At 42.4% G+C, this 24711-nt stretch overlaps 1 protein-coding gene and 1 non-coding gene across 2 annotated transcripts; both read right to left on the bottom strand.

Moving 5' to 3' along the window:
- Window positions 1-585: 585 nt before the first annotated feature.
- On the bottom strand, window positions 586-18734 carry LOC106589547 (eukaryotic peptide chain release factor GTP-binding subunit ERF3A). The gene is made up of 21 exons (XM_082970375.1): window positions 18333-18734; window positions 17960-18001; window positions 16266-16535; window positions 16096-16129; window positions 15841-15918; window positions 15478-15658; window positions 14932-15086; window positions 14565-14705; window positions 14233-14326; window positions 12758-12838; window positions 12208-12381; window positions 8230-8319; window positions 7940-8108; window positions 6893-7777; window positions 6240-6379; window positions 5934-6075; window positions 4451-4587; window positions 3761-3841; window positions 1429-1552; window positions 1136-1229; window positions 586-718 (listed from the first exon to the last, which is right to left on the bottom strand). Exons 1-14 carry the CDS (start codon window positions 18529-18531, stop codon window positions 7725-7727), a joined length of 1761 nt encoding a protein of 586 aa, XP_082826501.1. The 5' UTR covers window positions 18532-18734; the 3' UTR covers window positions 586-718; window positions 1136-1229; window positions 1429-1552; window positions 3761-3841; window positions 4451-4587; window positions 5934-6075; window positions 6240-6379; window positions 6893-7724.
- Window positions 873-1000, bottom strand: LOC123731494 (small nucleolar RNA ACA64). The gene has a single exon (XR_006762647.1). It is a non-coding gene; the product is annotated as a small nucleolar RNA ACA64 (small nucleolar RNA).
- Window positions 18735-24711: the final 5977 nt, after the last annotated feature.

Genomic DNA, 24711 nt, shown 5'->3' with positions numbered 1-24711 from the left:
CCAGGTGACTACCTCATGAAGCTGGTTGAGAGAATGTCAAGACTGTGCAAAGCTGTCAAGGCAAAGGGTGGCTACTTTGAAGAATCTCAAATATAACATCTTTTTTATTTGTTTAACACTTTTGGTTACTACATGATTCCATGTGTGTTATTTCAGTTTTGATGTCGTCACTATTATTCTACAATGTAGAAAATAGTAAAAATAAAGAAACACTTATTTAGGTTTATTTATCCTTGTAGGTATGGCCAAACTTTTACTGGTACTGCATGTATGCATGTGCATACATATGCATGTAAATAATAGAGAGAGGTCTGCAATTGACCTCAATAGTCCATATGTGGCACTAAGAGCTATGTTGATGTTTCCAGAGAGTGAACAGGGAGACAGCACTAAAATGGAGACCGCTCCCCTGCCTCACTGGAATGGGTTTCATATAGCACTGGATTTAAACCTAAATTAATAGAGTAAAACAGGTTCCGAACCAGTGCAAAGACGAGTCCTTTAATTTGACAAAAATAGATAATTGCTCAAATAACAATATAATCTTCCAATGCATTTTACAAGCATTTGTGTGTAGCAGTCCTACCTTGGCATCCATGGCAGCCATGGTCTGTTTCTGTGTTTCCTCTATCAGGGTCAGGTTACTCAGGTTAGAGGTGTAGATGGGCAGATCCACTGATTGGCTTTTCAAGTGGATGATCTTTATCAATGGTTCTTTCTGCAAAAGAGACAACACAGCCATCTTTAGACTCAAAGAACACATTCACTCAAACATTTAGGTCAAAACTATTTCTGTGAAGAAAACATTCTCAGTGTTCTGTGTATCGTATCACTCAGATTGCGGCCACTTGTTAAAGGCCTTTCTTTGTCAGGATTGTAGGCACATGGGTTTAATCACACTGCTATACAGAGCAGGCAATAAGCTTAACGTACCACAGTACTATAGGCCCTGTAATCTCACCCCAGACAACAGAGATATCAAAGGTGATTTTCAGACTGGGCCCACACATTTCTTTAGCATTAATAAACATTGAGTATACCTGACCATTTAACGTATAATAAAATTGTAAATATCTGTGTTGACGGAGTACAATTGATTAGGGAGATCAGGAAGACACCCTGGCAGCAAACTCACCATGCGTAGTTTTGTCACGATGGTGCTGACAGCTGAATCAATATTCTCTGCTATTTCATCTGCAGCCATCCCAGAGTGGGCCACACAAGCCATGCTAAAACACAAACAATAACATGTTGCAGGAGCCAATGTGTATATAAATGAATGTGCATTACTTGCCATTTTGTGTCAGTTGTAGAGACAGGCTCCAATAGAGAGGGAGATCTGTCTGGATATATTTTGAGTCACTATGGCACCATCATTGCCCATGTCCAACACGGACAGGAGGACAGGGTTTGCTGAGGCGCACTTACTAAGTCAGGGAGCAGGCCTCACCAGCAGCAGCCTTTCTTAGAAATGGAGATTGTTGTTCCCTGGATGGTTCTCTGGATGTCCAAGGCCAGCTTCTTGCTCTGCAGGTTCAATGAATAAGGCTCCCTAAGCAGGGTAGAGAAAACACACACTCCGTTAGATTAGAACTCTGTAAGGGCTAGCTTAAAGGCACATTTAAACTTACAGGTGAAGTCAGATGTTTACATATACTTAGGTTGGAGTGGTTGAAAAATGAGTTTTAAATCACTCCACAAATGTCTTGTTAACTTTAGGGATAGGGGGCAGTATTCGGAAGTTTGGATGAATGAGGTGCCCAAAGTAAACTGCCTGTTACTCAGGCCCAGAGGCTAGGATATGCATATAATTGGTAGTATTGGATAGAAAACACTAAAGTTTACAAAACGGTTAAAATAATGTCTGTGATTATAACAGAACTGATATAGCAGGCGAAAACCTGAGGAGAATCCACCCGGAAAATTTGGTTTTGGAGGTGACACCATGTAAAATGCCTGTCTATGGGGAAATCCTCCCAGATTGCAGTTCCTGGGGCTTCCAGCAGATGTCAGTCTTTAGAAAGAGTTTCAGGCTTGTTTTTTGAAAAATGAGCTAGAATTTGTAGTTTTTCTAAGTGGCTCCCATTTTGGCTGAAGTGTTGTGGCGCGCGTCGGTGAGGGCGCTCACTTCGTTATTTATCTCCGGTAATGAACATACTATTCTCCATCTTATATTTGATCATTTATTTACATATTAGGGTACCTGAGGATTGATTACAAACATTGATTTGTTTGGACGAAGTTTATTGGTAACTTTCGGGATTCATTTGTATGCATTTTGAATGAGGGAAACCGGTGGATTACTGAGTCAAGCGCACCAACTAAACTGACTTTTTGGGGATATAAAGAAGGACTTTATCGAACAAAAGAACCATTTGTTATGTAGCTGGGACCCTTGTGATTGCAACCAGAGGAAGATCTTCAAAGGTGTGTGATTTATTTTATCGCCATTTCTGACTTTCGTGACGCCTCTGCTTGGTTGGAAGATGTTTGTAATGCTTTTGTACGCGGGGCGCTGTCCTCAGATAATCGTATGGTGTGCTTACGCCGTAAATCCTTTTTGAAATCTGACAAAGCGGCTGGATTAACAAGAAGTTAAGCTTTTAAACGATGTAAGACACTTGTATTTTCAGGAATGTTTAATATTACGAATTTTGTATTTCGCGCTCTGCAATTTCACCGGATGTTGGCCAGGTGGGACGCTAGCCCAAAGAGGTTAACAACCTATAGTTTTGGCAAGTCGGTTAGGACATCTACTGTGTGCATGACAAGTAATTTTGCCAACAATTGTTTACTGACAGATTATTTCACTTATAATTCATTGTATCACAATTCCAGTGGGTCAGAAATTCACATACACTAAGTTGACGGTGCCTTTAAACAGCTTGGAAAATTCCAGAAAATTATGTCATGGCGTTAGAAGCTTCTGATAGATAGGCTAATTGACATCATTTGAGTCAATTGGAGGTCTACCTGTGGATGTATTTCAAGGCCTACCTTCAAAATCAGTGCCTCTTTGCTTGACATCATGGGAAAATCAAAAGAAATCAGCCAAGACCTCAGAATAACAAATTGTAGACCTCCACAAGTCTGGTTCATCCTTGGGAGCAATTTCCAAACACCTGATGGTACCACGTTCATCTGTACAAACAATAGTACGCAAGTATAAACACCATGGGACCACGCAGCCGTCATACCGCTCAGGAAGGAGACGCGTTCTGTCTCCTAGAGATTAACGTATTTTGGTGCGAAAAGTGCAAATCAATCCCAGAACAGCAGCTGATGCTGGAGGAAATAGGTACAAAAGTATCTAGATCCACAGTAAAACGAGTCCTACATCGACATTACCTGAAAGGCCGCTCAGCAAGGAAGAAGCCACTGCTCCAAAACCGCCATAAAAAAGCCAGACTACGGTTTGCAACTGCACATGGGGACAAAGATCGTACTTTTTGGAGAAATGTCCTCTGGTCTGATGAAACAAAAATAGAACTGTTCACAAAATAGACGGCACCATGAGGCAGGAAATTTATGTCGATATATTGAAGCAACATCAAGACATCAGTCAGGAAGTTAAAGCTTGGTCGCAAAGGAGTCTTCCAAATGGACAATGAACCCACGCATACTTCCAAAGTTGTGGCAAAATGGCTTAAGGACAACAAAGTCAAATTATTGGAGTGGCCATCAAAGCCCTGACCTCAATTCTATAGAAAATTTGTGGGCAGAACTGAAAAAGCACGTGCGAGCAAGGAGGCCTACAAACCTGACTCAGTTACACCAGCTCTGTCAGGAGGAATGGGCCAAGATTTATTCAACTTATTGTGGGAAGCTTCTGGAAGGCCACCTGAAACGTTTGACCCAAGTGAAACAATTTAAAGGCAATGCTACCAAATACTAATTCAGTGTATGTAAACTTCTGACACACTGGGAATATGAAAGAAATAAAAGCTGAAATAAATAATTCTCTCTACTATTATTCTGACAGTTCACATTCTTCAAATAAAGTGGTGATCCTAACTGACCTAAGACAGGGAATTTTTACTAGGATTAAGTGTCAGGAATTGTGAAAAACTGAGTTGAAATGCATTTGGCTAAGGTGTATGTAAACTTCCGACTTCAACTGTATAAGAGGACATGTATTTCGCAATTGTAAATGAGAACTTTTTCTCAACTTGCCTACCTGGTTAAATAAAGGTTAAATAAATAAAAAATCAAAACCAGGGAACAGCACTAGGGGCTATGTTGATGTTCCCAGAGAGTGAACAAGGAGTCAGCACAAAATGGATACCGCTCCCCTGCCTCACTGGAATGACTTTCATATAGCAATGGAGTTAAACAAAAATTCATACTGAGAGTGAACCAGGTTCCAAACCAGTGCAAACATTTGTCTTTAAATAGATTTCATTTGACTAAAATAGACAAGGTGATCAACCAGCAATATTTACAATCTTACTTCTTTCTCTCGTAGAAGTGCGAGGACAGCAGGCGGCGAATGCGGTCGTCTGAAATAAACATGTCAAAGTTCCCCAGCAGCCGTCGTTTGGCTTCAAAGGGCTTGTACTCAGTCCTCAGGGTCTTATAAGGGATCACCTAAAGAAAGACAAAGGGATATGCCTGGATGACTCGTGTCTCGTGCACCAAATCATAACTACATAACTAATCATCATTATTACATACATATAAAGTGTGACAGTAAGTAACTCAAAGTTGTAGCGACATAGTCCAATAGGGAGGGAAGTCCGTCTGGATATATTTATTGTCACAATGGCACCATCGTGGCCCATGTCCAACACTGAGACAGGAGTACAGGGTTTGCTGGGGTGCACTTATTCACATTGGATGACCAAACACTAGCTACCCACTAGAGAAAAATAAGTTGGAGATGCATTGGACAGTTGACGGAGTAAAAAATATTAATATAATCCCCCTCACACACACGTTACTGTCAAGTTCAACACAAAATCAATATCTTTGGGCTACACTTTCTGCCTGTGGACATCTGTTCTACAATGTCCCAGCAGAGCAAGATACCCTTTGTTGGCATAATTGATCTCTTTCAAGCAGAGTACACCTGGCATTCCACGTTTTATTGAGAAAGTGAGACATGGAAAGTGTGTGGTGTTCCATTCATTTCTATAGTGGCATCCATCTTAAGCCAGGCCCAACTCCAACTACACTTCATCCCTGAATACACTTGTTTAACAAGCAATGCCTCATTTTCACCTAATTCTCTCATCCTGAAAACGAACCGCATACCTTAGAGGGAACATTTCACACATATTGCCAGGATCCAGTAAGCAACTAACGCGTTATAACTTCAGAACAGCAAGGAGTCGTATACCAGTTAATACTATAGCTAGCTAACGGAGAATTCGATCCAGCTAGCAAGATACTTAATACTAATAACACTTGTTCTACCACACTTTCTCCCTCACCTCAAACTTTCCAAATGCCAGTTGTATTTCGGTTACAGCTCATGAAGTACGCATCATCACCTTCTCGCCCCCGTGTCCGTTGTCAGGCTTCTCACCTACCTCTTTGATATCTTTCAGGGGACGCGCTGCTCTAACTGGCAAACTGCTTTTCCACCCTCCCACCTTCCAGAGTGCATGCTGATGCTGTAACTAGCAAATTGGTTGTCTCTTCTTTCTTCAGTCGTGTGCTGCATTCTGTTATGTGAACGATTGCCCGAGCCTTGGATACAGCCAGTATTGCGCATCACTCGTTCACTTACAGCTAGTAGTGATCCAAAGCCCCCCTCCCCCCTTTTCTCATTGGATCTACACAAATCACATAGGTATGCTATTTTGGATTCAAAACGGCAAATTTCGCCAGAAGGTGACTAGCTTGCATCCCTGATTGGAGGATGAGGTGAGCACTTAGAGTGTCTAGAAAAGCCTTGTATAAATACAATCTATTATAGTATTTAGAAATACCTCTGATATTCTTGACCCCCCCCCCCCCGCTCTGTCAGGAGCTTCTTGTAGAACTGCTGGGTCTGGTCAGGGGTCGTGTTCCGTTCATCTCTGGTAAAGTGACACCTCGTCTGCATCAGTGCGGATGCCATGAGGCAAGGGGCTGAGAGAGAGAAACATTAAGAGACTTGTGATTAGTACAACAGTTTCACCACCTATACTCCAGGACAAGGTGTTGCTGGGGAAACACCTTCGACAGATCTTTCCATAGATATGCTTGTATTATGTAGCCATGTTGCTCTGTACTGTGTTGGCAAAGGGACTCACATGCGGATGGTCTGGCTCTGCTTGGGGATCTTCCATAGTGTGAAGTGGAGGGCGAGGTGTTGACTCTCGTCCAGGAGCAGAGAGTCTAGGGTGGACTTGGTCTTCAGGAAAGCCTGTAGTGCTTGAACAGCCTTCTTTACCTTGTAATACAATGTGAATGTGTTTATAAAATCGCCAAAATAACAAATTCATATTTCGGTTATTTTGTGCAAATAGACAACCTATATCAAGTGCAAATAACCAGCCTCATTAGCTCAGCTGAGAAAGCTAACGCGGTTACGCTAAAGTTAGCTAACTTAACTAGTTACAACTTTTTCACTTTGCGCCTAACAACGTTACAAGTCAGTGGATCGAAACGTCGCTACAAAGGCACTTTCGCCAAGATAACCAATTGAGGGGGGTGTACACATTTTTCTCCTTGATAATGTATTCAGTGTTCCTCGTTGAGATACAGAAAATAACAGTGACTTGCCTCGTGGCGTACTATCCGAATGCACAAGCAACCTAGCTTGCTAGCCAGCGAGTTGCTAACTCTAGAGAAAGGTGGTTTACACAATATAATCCACTGACATCACCCCCACTTTTCCTAGCACCCAAATAACAACTATACTATTGACGAAGAAGACATTATGAAAGTTGCGTTAATACATTACCTGCACCCGGTCCAGTGGCAAATCCTCCGGTTTGTCTGCCATACTTCTTTCTTCACGTTTATCCACATATCCAGGTTGACGCATGCGCAAATCGATTGGTTCGCTTCACTCTTGAAATTGAAACATCCCAACTTTATTTGCAAGAAGTTTGAGGACAATTTCTGCACACTTCTTTCTACATACAAGATTCAAAAAGGCTAAATGAACATAGTAAGAAATTGAGAATAAACAGAGCTTTTACTTTTATTCCTCAGTTTGATACTTTATTTTCATTGTTGTTGGTAACGTGACAACACATGATCACAACAGGAACCATGTTTGTTTGATTGTGTGTGAACATACCAGATAGGATTTTGGTATGGGGATGTCTACAACCAAAATATTAACATTTTGGTATAATATTTTGGATTTGAATGGGTATAACTAGCTAACTCTGGTCCAAAGTGATGCAACCGGATGCAACGTCAGTCCCTTCCTTTCCAAACAATGTAACACTGCATACATTCCCATTTCCAAAACAAAAGGTAGACCAGCGCAGAGTGAGGTTGGCCTAGGAAAGGGTAGCGGCTACATTAGTGGCATAGCTGAGCTCTCAATATGAGAAAGCTGACACACTGGACTTGTCTTTCTTTAATATTGTTCATCATAAAAACTGATTCAGTCACTTTTTACAGTTTCTTCTTTATTTTCAAACTTCATTTGTTCTCCTCCCTCTCTTCCTCATCCTCTTCAGGAGAGAGTGGTATGTAAGAGGGGGTGGCTGGCTAGGTCGGCGTCAGCAGCTTCCGCCTCTGTCATGACAACTGTCCCAGGATTCCAGGGCTGGTTCACATTAGTCCTTCTCTGGTACCAGCTTCAGCACTTTGCCAATAGCAATGGTTTTGCCTGAAAAGGGAGACAATTACATAGTTAAAAAAATCTTTAGTATTCCATTTAGCAATAGTTTTCTAATATATCAAGTAGAAGCTTCTTCATATCCATCAATAGAAACAATAAATGGGGGAAAACAATATCACAGGAACAGACACACACACACACACACACTACCTTCATCTCGTAGGGTGAACCTCCCCATCTGTGGGAAGTCTTTGAAGGTCTCGAGGCAGATGGTTCCGGCACACCGAAGCCGGGCGATGCACACCTGGTCCTGTTTGACAAAGCGAGGTCGCGTCTTGCTCTTCTCACCTGTCTTCTTGTCCACTAGACAGATTAAGGCCTGATGAGAGAATTTAATTAAATCCAGGTTTAATTACTAATGAGCATTATTCAACTATAATTGGATAGAGACCCGGTCAGGTTAGGAGATGTAAACAAGCTAATGTAATTTAGTAACTCACTGTGATTTGTACTTCTTCAATACAGGTGTGGATGTGTAGGACTGCGTTGTAACCTGGGCAGATTATGGATTTATGCTCAATGATGACGATCTAAAAACAAAGTAAAAAAAACAGCAGAGAAATTAGCAGAGGTGCAAGTACTGGAGTTTACATATTTACTCAGCCCAATCTTGCATTAAGGTTGGGTAGGTTACTTTGTAACCGTAATCCATTAGGGTTACCTGTCCAAAATTGTAATCAGTAATGTAACTTTCGGATTACCCAAGCTCAGTAACATAGTCTGATTACTTTCAGTTACTTTTGGATTACATTTCCCTTAAGAGGCATTAGAAGACAAAAATAATGCATCAAACACATTTGGTGTGTCATCAGTAGGTTAGCGTTTTCCGTCATGAATCTTCTTCTGGAGGCAGCTCTGCAGAGAGGTCACTAGCTGGCACAGCCAAAAAGTTATAAAATATGTTTTTAAACCAGTGGCGGTTGGTTCCGTTTAAGATTAGGGAGGAAACTTTTTTTTAATGAGCATGGCCTTATTTCTATTACAGCATATTGGATGACTGTCATTCATATTCCATTCACCCTGCTCAATGTAACATCGATAGGTTAAAGCTACTACATGATAGTCAAATTTTCCCTATACCCATCATGAGGTTGCTACAACATTAAAGTATATATAACACACTCTAATATATCTCAAACTGTCGAGAGACAAATTGGAGTAATCAAGGTGACAGACAGTGACATAGTCAATACCCGCCTTGCACAGTCTTGCCTGCATCTAGCTGATCTAGGGTATAATCATTAGACCAAACTGTTGCCAAAACAAAAGTTGCTATTGGACAAATTCAGGTAAGTCTATCCCCATTTCGTTTAATTTGCTTCCATTTACAAAATATTTTTTTCAACAGAATCGGCAGCATGAATACACCCCTGACCATCCGCACACAAAGTTAACTTTCATAGCAGCCACATACAAACAGCATCATCACGTTGCTTAATTCCTTCTCGCATCTACGCACTCTCCTACTTTCACATTTTCCCTTTGCTTGTGGACTTCAGTGCACAACACAACAGCTGTCTGTGATCAGGCAAAATTTTTTTTTTTAAATAAAATAAAAAAAAATAATAAAAAAATAAAAATAACAAAAAAAATACTCTCCAAGCCAAACCTTCATACCATAACAGTTAACCGATGCGCACAGCATACAGCTGAAGTCGGAAGTTTACATACACCTTAGTTAAATACATTTGAACTCGGTTTTTCACAATTCCTGACATTTAATCCTAGTAAAATTATCCTGTGAAATGGCAGAATAATACTAGAGAGAATGATTTATTTCAGCTTTTATTTCTTTCATCACATTCCCAGTGGATCAGAAGTTTACAAACACTTAATTAGTATTTGGTAGCATTGCCTTTAAATTGTTTAACTTGGATCAAACGTTTCAGGTGGCCTTCCACAGGCTTCCCACAATAAGTTGGGTGAATTTTGGCCCATTCCTCCTGACAGAGCTGCTGTAACTGAGTCAGGTTTGTAGGCCTCCTGCCTTGCACATGCCTTTTCAGTTCTGCCCACAATTTTTCTATGGGATTGAGGTCAGGGCTTTGTGATGGCCACTCCAATACCTTGACTTTGTTGTCCTTAAGCCATTTTGCCACAACTTTGGAAGTATGCTTGGGGTCATTGTCCATTTGGAAGACCCATTTGCGACCAAGCTTTAACTTCCTGACTGATATCTTGAGATGCTCGTTCAATATATCTACATAATTTTCCTCCCTCATGGTGCCATCTATTTTGTGAAGTGCACCAGTCCCTCCTGCAGCAAAGAACCCCCACAACATGATGCTGCCAACCCCGTACTTCACGGTTGGGATGGTGTTCTTCGGCTTGCAAGCCTCCCCCTTTTTCCTCCAAACATAACGATGGTCATTATGGCCAAACAGTTCTTTTTTGTTTCATCAGACCAGAGGACATTTCTCCAAAAAGTACGAACTTTGTCCCAATGTGCAGTTGCAAACCATAGTCTGGCTTTTTTTATGGCGGTTATGGAGCAGTGGCTTCTTCCTTTCTGAGCGGCCTTTCAGGTTATGTCGATATAGGACTCGTTTTACTGTGGATATAGATACTTTTGTACCTGTTTCCTCCAGCATCTTCACAAGGTCCTTTGCTGTTGTTCTGGGATTGATTTGCACGTTTCACACCAAAGTACATTCATCTCTAGGAGACAGAACGCGTCTCCTTCCTGAGCGGTATGACGGCTCCGTGGTCCCATGGTGTTAATACTTGCGTACTATTGTTTGTACAGATGAACATGGTACCTACAGGCATTTCGAAATTGCTCCCAAGGATGAACTAGACTTGTGGAGGTCTACAATTTGTTTTTCTGAGGTCTTGGCTGATTTCTTTAGATTTTCCCATGATGTCAAGCAAAGAGGCACTGATTTTGAAGGTAGGCCTTGAAATACATCCACAGGTACACCTCCAATTGACTCAAATGATGTCAATTAGCCTATCAGAAGCTTCTAATGACATGACATTTTCTGGAATTTTCCAAGCTGTTTAAAGGCACAGTCAACTTAAGGTATGTAAACTTCTGACCAACTGGAATTGTGATACAGTGAATTATAAGTGAAATAATCTGTCTGTAAACAATTGTTGGAAAAATTACTTGTGTCATGCACATAGTAGATGTCCTAACCAACTTGCCAAAACTATAGTTTGTTAACAAGAAATTTGTGGAGTGGTTGAAAAACGAGTTTTAATGACTCCAACCTAAGTGTATGTAAACGTCCGACTTCAACTGTATGTATGTATATATATACACATATACAAATTGTTAAAAAAAAAATATATATATTTTTTTTTAACAATTAAATACAAATAAGAAAGACCCAAGCAACTTATAAAAACAACAACAACAACGCAAGCCTATTCATACACTTTCCAGCTCATTCATTACTGCTGCAGTGCTTGTTGTAGCGCTGAGTGGAAATAAGAAGAACGCACATTTTATTGCTTATAAAAGTGGTGTGCTGCTATACAAAGTTGACAGTGCTGAGTAAACTTAAACATGAACACACTCATAAAAACAGCAGCTCTTTGCTGTATTCGTTGACAGTCTCTCTCTAGTCATGGTTTTAAACATTTTGAAATCTCACAGTATTAACTTTGCTGTAGCTTTCTTTTATGCCTGCTACGTTCCTGCAGACAAGGTCATCTGAGCCATCCAGTTGGCCAGGGGTACAGCTATAGTGCACTTGATTTGCTCTCTGGGCCCGCCGTAAAGGCAGAGTTTGTACCTTCAGACAAATGAAATGGTTCAAAATCGCAACAGTTCGCCTACCCGGCAGGCAGGGCAGCTGAATCGGGTGCACCTACCGCCAACAGCCCGAGACCAACATTTTTTTTATAAGAACCAAAGGCTTTATCTTTGGGTTTTTGGAGATCGACCAGTCGAATACGATGGGCCGGTTGGTGACCACTGCTTTAAAAAGTTGTAAAGTTCAATCTCATGCTTCTCTCTGTGGGCACACCCGCAGCTTAGAGGGAACATTGGTCATAACGTATTTTTCCGCAAACATTCTTTCTGAATTCAAAAGTAGTCCAATAAGTAATCACCAAGTTTTTTTTAAAGTATCGATAATCTGATTACAATATTTTTGCTGGTAACGTAACTGATTCGTTTTTTTTTTGTAATCAGATTACATGTAATCAGTTACTCCCCAACCCTGCCTAGTATCACTGTCATTTAGTATTTCTCTGATGCTTCTTAAGATGATCCCAGACAATAATAATATATGCCATTTATATAGCAAACTCTTTTATCCAAAGCGACTTACAGTCATGCGTGCATACACTGTACATTGTACGTACGGGTGGTCCCGGGGATCGAACCCACTATACTGGCATTGCAAGCGCCATGCTCTACCAATCAAGCTACAGAGGACCTTAGACCTGTCCTAAGGAGCGTAGGCTACCTGGGCATCAAAGGTGCGTCCGGAGTGGCAGAGGTTCTCAGCGTTACAGAGGATGAAGCCAGGCAGAATCTCCTCTTCCTCGATGCCCTTCAGCCTTAGCTTCAGGTTCTCTCCAGGAACAGCTTCATCTGTCTCCACCTCATCAGACAGCAGGCTCAGCACCTCCACTGTGTGCTGGGCGTAGGGATAACACATCACATGTATCATAGAGCTATATATACAGTATATGTTATACAGTATTATATTAGTATCCTTAAAATCGCAAGATAAACTGGGCCTGGGAAGGGAAATCTAATCATTAGAACCTGAAGTAACACCTTTAACACAGGTGCGTACATGTTGGAGAATCTAAAACTGACGTGCATTTTAATGTCGGAAGACTGGAGTCCCTTTCACAATTTACATTTTAATTATTTAGCAGAGGTTCTTCTGCACAGCATCTGCCAAATTAGTAAAGTGTAGATGTAAATTGTGAAAGGGGCTCCTGTACACTTGTGTAATGTATACTCTCCAGGAGCAGGACAGATGAATGACCTATGGAGAGCCTTACCCTGTTAGGCATCATGACCAGCTGCTGGGCTTTGGCAATGGAGCCAGACTCCAGCTTCCCCAGGATCACCGTGCCCATATCCTGAGCAAAGAGCACAACCAAGACCAGGTTAAAGGTTATGCTATCAGTTCAAGTCAGTGGCCTTGTGGTTAGTGTCCGCCCTGAGATTGGAAGGTTGTGAGTTCGATCCCTGGCCGAGTCATACAAAAGACTGTGAAAATGGGACCCGATCCGTCTCTGCTTTGCACTCAGCGAGATAGTTTAGGGGTAAGAACCTGCAATAGACCAGCGTCCTGTCCAGGGAGTGTTGTACATCAAGCTGCCTCACGCTACAGAAACAGGAGGCTCCTGTTCCTATGAGCCATTCCAGCTCCCACAAGGGTACTTACTATCAGTTAAAGGAAATTGTATTATTACATTACATCCTCTGCTCCCATCTAAGAGGTGTTAATAATTTGGTGGGTGCTTATACTTGTCCTATTTCAAAAAATGTTGTATACCCCAACTCCCCCTGAGACACCCTCAGAGAGTGGGATAACGGCCATGGTCTGCCATTAACAACAGTGACCCTGGAGCAATTGGGGTTAAGTGCCTTGCTCAAAGGTACATCAACAGATTGGTACTAAGGGTTAGGAAGGACACTGGAGTTTGCAAGATCACCTTGATATTGAATGAATGAATGAAATTAAAACTAAAATGGATTCCAGCTGGGAGATTAAAATGGTTGTTAAAAATGCAGAAAGTTTTTGGTTCCTTTCCTTTTTATGCTACCACCTAAGATGCCATATCTTCAGTGTTCTAGCACTAAGCTGTTGACCCCCTGTGCTACTGTACTGTAGTGAAGTTAGAACAGGCCCACTGCCAGCTAGTCTAACAATCTAACCATCCTCCAATTAACTGGACCGTAATTCTATTATATCAACTGAATAGAAGACCTAGTTAGAGCTCCTGGGTTTCATAACACCCTGCAGTGTGTAGAAGACCTGCTGAGAAAGCTATACAATATCTTAATTCCATCACGTTCCCTGCCTTCTAACATGTTCCAAAACACACCCACACACTGATGAAACCGGTGCCAGAAAGCTAAATTGTCTTGTGGAGAATATGGCTGTGCTCTGCAGTCCTTGGCTACAGTAGGGAGGACTTGGAAGGACACCCTGATGTTGGAAGGCCAGAGTGTGTTGGTGTGTGTGTGTGTGTGTGTGTGTGTGTGTGTGTGTGTGTGTGTGTGTGTGTGTGTGTGTGTGTGTGTGTGTGTGTGTGTGTGGTGTAGCAGCTGCACAGTCCTGCGTTATCGTTATCTTTTGGCAGTCATTTCATAAAACGTTGGCAAACTCTGAGATAATAATGGATTATTAATTACTACAGAATAAAATGGCCTGGCTTGATTCAAATTTATGCTAGCTATGCTGTTAAGTGCAAAACAGAGCTAGAGATATGTAACTGGGATAACTCATGACAGCAGTTGCACTCACCTTGTATTTGTCTACAATGGGTAATCTGACGGGGCCGTCTGTGATTCTGTTGAAGCTTGGCAGGCTGTCTAGGTGTGGGATGAATGGCAACCCCCTGGCAACAAAGAATAATTAGGACAATAAATTATTATATTTTCTAATACTATATATTATGGATTTTAAATTATTGTGGGAATAGAGAACTTTTATAGCTTCAGAAAAGTCAGCAGAGCTACATTGATTTGATGGACTGTTATGAAAATTAAGACTTGACAAGCAACCATCACTCAGCACCCACAAAGCGATTGACCTTCATGTACTTTTGGCAGAGAACAGAACGGAGGTTGACTTACGTGTACCACGTGCACTCCTCTATGGGGTCCTTCAAGTTGGCTCCCGTTAGCCCAGAGCAAGGCATGAAGTAGATGTCCTTCTTTGGGTTGAAGCCCACCTTCTTCAGAAATGGCACTAATTTCTCTTTACATTCCTCATACCTGTAGTGGAGAGGGAGGAGGATGGGTTACTTTACTGCGTTAAATATCAATGTTACAATGTTGACTAATTGAGGAACACAATCTCTTTCCTATTCTATGACAGCATGAGGGTCAATGAGGGTCAATGAAGACATTAGATGGGATACTGTAGATTCTGCATTTGGCTTTAAATATAAATATTGTTTCTCTCTACCAAGATGCATGTCTGTACATTGTACTGAGTCACCTTTCCAAGCTCCAGTTGACGGTGGGGTCGTCCATCTTGTTGACGAGGATGATGAGGTGTTTGACTCCAGCCGTCTTGGCCAGCATGGCGTGCTCCCGCGTCTGGCCTCCCTTCTCAAAGCCTGTCTCAAACTCTCCTTTTCTGGCCGAGATCACCTGACCACAACATAGGGTTACGTTAGACTAGCATAGGGTGAAGAAGATACTGATAAACTAGGGTACACCATAATGTACTGTACATACTGTCTGTCATTATCTACAGTGACGTTTTCAAAACTAAAATGCATGTTAGAATCTACCCTCTCATTATACAGTAAGTCAGTCCTCTTCTTCTCATAAAAAAATCTATTTATAAAAAAATGCAGTCCCAGTCAACTTATCAAATCAAAGTTTACTATGTACACAACCAATAAACTATGATTTGATAATGGCAACTTTCCAACTACCTAACTAACAGGGACACATGGGTCTGTTTTGCCTTGACACAGCAGATATGAAAAGTGGACAACACAATGCCTTCTGTTAAGCATTGTTGGGGAAAACTCACCAGCACTGCCAAGTCAGCCTGTGATGCCCCACCAATCATGTTGGGGACAAAGCTTTTGTGGCCAGGGGCATCCAGGATAGTAAAGTGTTTTTTCTCTGTCTCAAAGTAGGCTCTCCCCACCTCCACCGTCTTTCCCTTGTCTCTCTCCTCCTGGTTAGTGTCCAGGGCCCAGGACAGGTACCTGGGGAGCAGAAAAACAAATCTAAGTGCCTAAAATGTATGATTAAAAACAGGCTACCATATTTTCTCATGTCGTACCCAAGATGAAAAAGGTACGGTAATATGCAAACTTTTTCAGAATAATTTGTATTATTTTCAATCAGACACATAAGTGAATCTAGTCACAACAGAAGGTAAGCTCACCATGTTTCTCTGTTTTTTTCTTTGGCTTCTCTTTCATATTTCTCCAGGGTTCTTTTCTCCACCATACCTGTCAAATACCTACGATAAGAAAGAAAAACAGACATTGTCTGACCTGATAAATATAGGAGAGAACATTTTTTTTTTAGGTAGCCATGGCATTAGTAGCAATGGTTATCATACTGTAGAAGAAAATGATAAGCCAACTTCGGTAACCTGAATGTAGGCACAGGTATTGATAATCATGTTATTACTCACATGATCTGTCCTCCAATAGTTGATTTACCAGCATCTGAAAAAAAAAGAAAAATAATCCTCAACCCAAATGAATACACAGGCAATTTCTAAGAGCCATTTCTCTGTGTCCAGGGAGAAAAAACAATGTACGAAAGAAAACCATGAGGTAATAGTATACAATAGGGACGGACCCACATGACCGATGAACACCACATTGACATGCTCCTTCTTCGGGGCATTTGGTGGGAGCGGGATTACTTTTAGCACGGGCAACTCCTCCTCTTCTTCCTCCTCCATCATCTCCACTTCCTCCCTTCCCTGTGCCTCTTCACTGGAACCTCCCTCTCCTCCCAGGGCTCCCCCTCCTCCTGGTTCTCCTTCCCCGGGCTCCTCTTTCTGCTCCCACGTCTCCACCTCCACCGCCATGTCTGTTTCTGTCCCTCCTCCGTTCTCCACCGGAGCTAAACGACACAAATGGCACTCGGTTACCACTGATGTAAACCATGAAACAATGCTCTTTTGTTTAAGGTAGTCCGCACAGCCAGCAGATTTCACAGGTGCATTATGGGTATATGAGATCGCTTGTGAACAGAAAGGAGAGTACCGGCACACTGTTCAGATGATCTCAGGGTTTTGATGGAGAATCTGGGAGCATCTAAACTGTGTGCTGGAGAGTACAGTGATTGGCTGTTCTCTTCAAACAATGCTCTTTGACCTCACACAATATAACAATGAAATTGGCTTATTACACATTTATTGCATAGTTGTTGTCACCTATGCCATGGATGTTCAATATAATTCTTTAATAGTGATATAGCGTTGCAGTGATAGTAGTGATAGCTAGCTAACCTTATATTGAACAAATTAAATGCATTCTTTAAAGAAATTAAAGTGCATCTAGCACTGATGCAAATGTAGAAACCTGCAAATCAAATCAGTAGATTAGTGTGTCAAAAAACTCTTCCCATAGCAGCATAAAAACAAGGCCTGCACCTCCTTATCCATGAAATTAAACAACTGGCCGATCATGTACAATGCCTGTTCTCTTCTCAACGCTTGTCATTCACAATCAGCATTGGAGAATAGTCATGATGATGACAACTGCTCGGAGAGGCATGCATGCAATACCACAGAAAACGTCGGCATCTTTGTTCTGAAATATAAACCCACAAGGTAACTTCACCAATCACTCAGAACTCCCTTCCCATCATGTCTTCTCTCTCTCTCTTGCAGGCTGCAGTTGCAGCCAGGTGTCACACTAACAGATAAATCAGGCCAATGTAACCTGAGTAGATGTGCACAGCGGCAGTGTTCTCTGGCCAAATTTAAACACCTGACCTCAGCACATACACGGCTGGTCAACATAGTACATTTCTACAGAAACGTTCCCTGAAAATACAAGAACTGGACTGTGCCCCATTTGGTTATACCAGTCTAACAACATATTTTCTATCTGTTTCCACGTGATCCAGTGTACTAGTCTATTTTAAGCATAGGCCTGTGATGTTGCATCATGCTATAGATGTGCATATAGGGAGTGGGAGCCTGCCAATCCTCCCAGTTGGACCTTGTCATGTCTCCCAGAGCTGGCCTTCAGGCATAGGCTACCTCCTAGTGAACAGTAGGCCTGAAGAGATGTTTCAACTTCTGAATGAATGGAAGGTAAACAATACTGACTGAAGGACATTTGTAATTGCTTCCGGAATGAGTTGGGTGGGAGTTGGCAAGGCAACCTTCTACAGGTAAAAAGACCTAAGGCCTGATACTGTCTGTGATTGTCCAAACAATAACATTGTGTGAAGTACAACGCAGTGTGAAAAAAGGAAGTAAAAGGAAGAAAGAACAGTTAATTACATAATAATATAGTAATAAACACAAAACATACCAACTGTTTCTAAAACCTCCATGCTGGCAACTGGCTCAGCACCTGTGAAGAGACAAGTTGTTGCATTCATCATTGGCATTAAATGGACATTGGAGCTTTTAGGTATCACCATATCAGATTCAGTACGGGTGATGGCTTAACAATAATTATAGCATCATGAGCAGTAGGCCCAGTTGTAAAATTTGCACCATCATGTCAAAGCTGTCACATTAGTGTTGAGCAATATCATAGCTACAACACTAGCCTAGTGAGCTTGCTAGCTACAAACTCAAGCTAGCTATCCATCTGGCTAAGTTGGTTAACCCCTGGCAATAACAGCAGCTGTCAACATCTCGTTAATCCAACACTCCACCACAAGCCCGCACTGACCTACCGTGACCGTCGGAATTTGAGATTTCCGTAGGGCTACTTTGAAGGAAAGTCGGCACAAACACCGCCGCGTCGACATTCGGGATAAATGGCTTGGCATTGACGTTGAGAGCGGCGAGAGCGGACTGGAGCCCCGCGGCAGCTCGGGCCTTGACATCCTCCTCCTGCTCCCACGAATCCGGTGCTGTGTCTCGCGGGTCCATGGCACAGTTAGCTAAGATAGCTAGCTAGCTTGACTGTGAATAACGCAGCTGGCTTGATGTCCGTTAGCTATGTTATCTTGCTACTTATTCAATACTTTGCGTTGCTTCACTGTGTCTTGTTTTGGGAGGCATATGGTGCGCCGGTGTCACGCACGGAGGCAAGACCGACGAGAGAGGGAGAGAGAGAGAGACGTGAACATACAGTTCCAAAACTAACCGCTAGGAGGACTACTCGAGGGAGCGACCCCTGGAACTACAGAACAATGCATTCTGGAAGGTGGGGTTGAATATAAAGCTTTTCATCGTCCTCTCTTTAGACTCAGTATACCAGTAAATATGAAAATGAATAACAGTATAACAATCAGAGCATGTGTACACATCCTTTACTTTATTAAACAAATAATTTAAACAAGTTATATACAGTGCCTTCAGAAAGTATTCACACCCCTTGACTTTTCTCACATTTTGTTGTGTTCCAGCCTGAATTTAAAATAGATCAAATTGAGATTTTTTTCCCCCACTGGCCTACACACGATACCCCATATTGTCAAAGTGGATTTATGTTTTTCGATTTTAAAAAAAATAAATGAATTCAAAATTAAAAGTTGAAATTTCTTGAGTCAATAATTATTCAACCGAAGAGACAGAATCATTAGATCATTTGTTTTGGTACTGTCCATATGTAGCTTGTTTTTGGTCAGAGGTCCAGGAATGGCTGAAGAATTGTAACATTTACCTGGAGCTAACACTGCAGATAGCATTACTGGGTGATTTCAAAAGTCATAGTCAATCGATCAAAAATATTATTCTAATTTTAGCAAACATTTTTATTTTAAATTTTACAATCTGTAGAAACTATGAGAATACAAAGCTTCAGAACTTTTGTGACGCATCACAGCACAGTAGAACAAAATATGGCAAATGGAAATCCAATATGGATGGTGTTCAGAGATAGATGGGAGGGGTTGAATGGACCTGAAGGGTGGGACTAAAAACAACAAGATAACTAATATAAAATATACTGTGTCTGTAAAATATGTATAGGTTCAGAACTTCTGTGAAACAGCACAGTTAAAAATATATGGCAAATAGAAATCAAACTGGATGGACATCAGAAATAGAAATAGAGGTTGAGGGTAGAGAAATACTATTGTAAAATAGATTGTCCGTAAAATGTATATAGTATGTATAATCGGGAAGTAGAAGACTATGTTTTTATGTTCATTAGTTTAGTCCAATTAGTCCAAAGTAGCTACCCTTTGCCTTGATGACAGCTTTGCACTCACTTGGCATTCTCTCAACCAGCTTCATGAGGTAGTCATATGGAATGCATTTCGATTGTTAAAAGTAAATTTACACTATTTCTTTCCATCTTAATGTGTTGGAGCTAATCAGTTTTGTTGTGACAAGGGAGGGGTGGTATACAGAAGATAGCCCTATTTGAAGATAGCCCTATTTGGTAAGAGACCAAGTCTATTATGGCAAGAACAGCTCAAATAAGCAAAGAGTAAAAACAGTCAATCATTACTTTAAGACATGAAGGTCAGTCAATCCGGAAAATTTCAAGAACTTTGACAATTTTGTTGGGGTAGGTTTCTTGTTCATTGTCAGTCATTTGCTTATTGGTGAAATCAGCAATCAGACAATATCTTTAAGTAAATCAACCAAACCTTTATTAATGCAATTGCAGACAGAAGTTGACAACGGGAACATAGCACGCATGTTTCCAAGTAAGTTCTGCAAAATAGAAAAGGGTCCAAGTTGCTTTAATCTGCTTGCAGTCAACCCCTAGTGATGAAACTGCCCACGTCAACACCTTCTACTCATGAGACCAAGCCCATGCATATACACTTATACAAACTTGCAGGAGAGAACAATAGTTCCAGTATTTTCTAAGGGCTCAGCAGTAATTTTCCACTCCCGTGTGGCTTACAGTGGTATGTCTGACTTGTCTCTTATCTCCTCCAGTTCCCTGCAGGGTTCTGTGTCTATGAATCTCTTTTAGCCTTGATATATATATATATATATATATGCAACGTGGCGTTGGTGGATGGAGCGAGACATGATGTCCCAGATGTGCTCAATTGGATTCAGGTCTGGGGAACGGGCGGTCCAGTCCATAGCATCAATGCCTTCCTCTTGCAGGAACTGCTGACACACTCCAGCCACATGAGGTCTAGCATTGTCTTGCATTAGGAGGAACCCAGGGCCAACCGCACCAGCATATGGTCTCACAAGGGGTCTGAGGATCTCATCTCAGTACCTAATGGCAGTCAGGCTACCTCTGGCGAGCACATGGAGGGCTGTGCAGCCCCCCAAAGAAATACCACCACACCATGACTGACCCACCGCCAAACCGGTCATGCTGGAGGATGTTGCAGGCAGCAGAACGTTCTCCACGGCGTCTCCAGACTCTGTCACGTCTGTCACGTGCTCAGTGTGAACCTGCTTTCATCTGTGAAGAGCACAGGGCGCCAGTGGCGAATTTGCCAATCTTGGTGTTCTCTGGCAAATGCCAAACGTCCTGCACGGTGTTGGGCTGTAAGCACAACCCCCACCTGTGGACGTCGGGCCCTCATACCACCCTCATGGAGTCTGTTTCTGACCGTTTTAGCAGACACATGCACATTTGTGGCCTGCTGGAGGTCATTTTGCAGGGCTCTGGCAGTGCTCCTCCTGCTCCTCCTTGCACAAAGGCGGAGGTAGCGGTCCTGCTGCTGGGTTGTTGCCCTCCTACGGCCTCCTCCACGTCTCCTGATGTACTGGCCTGTCTCCTGGTAGCGCCTCCATGCTCTGGACACTACGCTGACAGACAGCAAACCTTCTTGCCACAGCTCGCATTGATGTGCCATCCTGGATGAGCTGCACATCCTGAGCCACTTGTGTGGGTTGTAGACTCCATCTCATGCTACCACTAGAGTGAAAGCACCGCCAGCATTCAAAAGTGACCAAAACATCAGCCAGGAAGCATGGGAACTGAGAAGTGGTCTGTGGTCACCACCTGCTGAACCACTCCTTTATTGGGGGTGTCTTGCTTATTGCCTATAATTTCCACCTGTTGTCTATTCCATTTGCACAACAGCATGTGCAATTTATTGTCAATCAGTGTTGCTTCCTAAGTGGACAGTTTGATTTCACAGAAGTGTGATTGACTTGGAGTTACATTGTGTTGTTTAAGTGTTTCCTTTATTTTTTTGAGCAGTATATATATACTGATAAAAAATAAATATATAATAATAAGTATTCAACCCCTTTGTCATGGCAAGCCTAAATAAGTTAAAGTTAAAACTTAAGTTGCATGTAAAATATAGTGTTTAACACTATTTTTCAATGACTACCTCATCTCTTCTTACACATACAATTATCTGTAAGGTCCCTCAGTTGAGCAATGAATTTCAAATCCAGATTCAATCACAAAGACCAGGGAGGTTTTCTCAATGCCTTGGATAGAACGACACCTATTGGTAGTGTCACGTCCTGACCATGGTAAGCTGTTATTTTCTATGGTAGAGTAGGTCAGGGCGTGACAGGGGGGTATTTTCTATGTGTTCTATTTCTATGTTCTTAGGTTCTAGTTTTTGTATTTATATGTTGGTTTGTTTGGGATGATCTCCAATTAGAGGCAGCTGGTCCTCATTGTCTCTAATTGGAGATCATACTTTAGTAGGGGTTTGTCTTCCTGGGTTTTGTGGGTGATTATTTTTTAGTAGTGTTTGTTTCTACTCTGCGTCACAGTTTGTTGTTTTGTCTATTCAGTTATTTGATGTATTGCATAGTTTCACAGAGTAAATTAAATGTGGAACTACACACACGCTGCACCTTGGTCCTCTCCTTTTGACAGCCGTGACAGGTAGATTGATTTTTAAAAAAGCACCTTGCAAAGAATGGAACCTATTAGTAGATGGGTAAAAAAAAAAAAATGTAAGCAGACATTGAATATCCCTTTGAACATGGTGAAGTTATTAATAACTCGTGGGATGGTGTTTCAATACACCCAGTCACTACAAAGATAAAGGTGTCCTTCCTAACTCAGTTGCTGGAAAGGAAGGAAACCGCTCAGGGATTTCAATGGTGACTTTAATGGCTGTGATAGGAGAAAACTGAGGATGGATCAACAACATTGTACTTACTCCACAATACTAACCTAATTGAGAGAGTGAAAAGAAGGAAGCCTGTACAGAATAATTTTTTTTTTAAAAACATGCATCCTGTTTGCAACAAGGCACTAAAGTAATACTGCAACAAACGAGGCAAAACAATTAACATTTTGTCCTGAATACAAAGTGTTATGTTTGGGGCAAATCCATTACAATCACAACAGGTTGGTGGCACCATAATTGGGGAGGACGGGCTCATAGTAATGGCTGTAACAGAATGATTGGAATGGTAATCAAACTCATGAAACATCTGTTTGATACCATTCCATTCTATTCACTCCATTTCAGCCATTATGAGATGTCCTCCCCTCAGTAGCCTCTTGTGAATACAACACATTACTAAATACCACTCCTTTTGAAGCATAGTGGTGGCTGCATAATGTTATGGGTATGCTTGTAATCGTTAAGGACTTAGATGTTTTTCAGGATTAAAAAGAAGCAGAATGAAGGTAAGCGCAGGCAAAATCATAGAAAACCTGGTTCAGTCTGCTTTCCACCAGACACTGGGTGTAACGGCTGTCGTCGGGAATAGAGGACCAAAACGCAGCAGGAATGTGGATGCTCATCTTGTTATTTATTTTGAATAAAGAGAACCCCAAAATAACAAAACGAAGAACGCACGAACAACAAAACAGTCTTGTCAGGCTCACACAGGCAAAACAAGAAACAATCTCCCACAACACTACACCAAACAATTACCCATATATAGGACTCTAATCAGAGGCAACTAGAAAACACCTGCCTCCAATTGAGAGTCCAACCCCAATAAACTAGACATAGAAATACAAAAGACTAGAGACCACATAGAAATACAAACATAGAACATAACCCCAAAAACCCGGAACTAACTAAACCAACACCCTACTAAATAAATCACCACCCCGAACCACAAACAAAATACCCTCTGCCACGTCCTGACCAAACTACAATAACAAATAACTCTTATACTGGTCAGGACGTGACAGTACCCCCCCTAAAGGTGCAGAACCCGGATGCAATTCATAAAAATTAATTAATTAATTAATTAAAAAAAACAACAACAAAAAATTCCCCCTAAACTAACGGGAGGGAAGGGAGGGTGGCTGCCGTCACCGACGGCACTTGTGCTACACCCCCCCTCCCCAACCCACCTATACAGGAGGTGGTTCTGGCTCCGGCCTACTGTCCTCCAGACTGTAGACAAAGTCTCTAGATTCTGGACCGTAGGCCGACTCACTCAGTTCCGGACCGTAGGCCGACTCACTCAGTTCCAGATCGTAGGCAGACTCATTCAGTTCACAGTTAATTTCCATTTCACCCTGTTCCGGGTCGCAGGCAGACTCCCTCGGTTCCGGGTCGCAGGCAGACTCCCTCGGTTCCGGGTCGCAGGCAGACTCCCTCGGTTCCGGGTCGCAGGCAGACTCCCTCGGTTCCTGGTCGCAGGCAGACTCCCTCGGTTCCGGGTCGCACACTGTTGCCGGATACTCTGGACTGCACACTGTTGCCGGATACTCTGGACTGCGCACTGTTGCCGGATCCTCTGGACTGCGCACTGTTGCCGGATCCTCTGGACTGCGCACTGTTGCCGGATCCTCTGGACTGCGCACTGTTGCCGGATCCTCTGGACTGCGCACTGTTGCCGGATCCTCTGGACTGCGCACTGTTGCCGGATCCTCTGGACTGCGCACTGTTGCCGGATCCTCAGGACTGCGCACTGTTGCCGGATCCTCTGGACTGCGCACTGTTGCCGGATCCTCTGGACTGCGCACTGTTGCCGGATCCTCTGGACGGGGCACTGTTGCCGGATCCTCTGGACGGGGCACTGTTGCCGGATCCTCTGGACGGGGCACTGTTGCCGGATCCTCTGGACGGGGCACTGTCTCCGAACTCTCGAGGCTGGACTGACGCACTGGAAGCCTGATGCGTGGGGCTGGTAGAGGAGATACCAGGCTGGAGACACGCACCCTAGGGCTAGTGCGGGAAGCAGGAACCGGCCGAGAGGAACTAATATTACGCGCTGGAAGCCTGATGCGTGGTGCTGGTA

This window comes from Salmo salar, chromosome 28 (assembly GCF_965601325.2).
Source record: "Salmo salar chromosome 28, fSalSal1, whole genome shotgun sequence".
Classification (NCBI taxonomy): Eukaryota; Metazoa; Chordata; class Actinopteri; order Salmoniformes; family Salmonidae; genus Salmo; species Salmo salar.
Note: the sequence above shows the minus strand (reverse complement) of the source record. Positions and strands in the feature narration are given on the sequence as shown.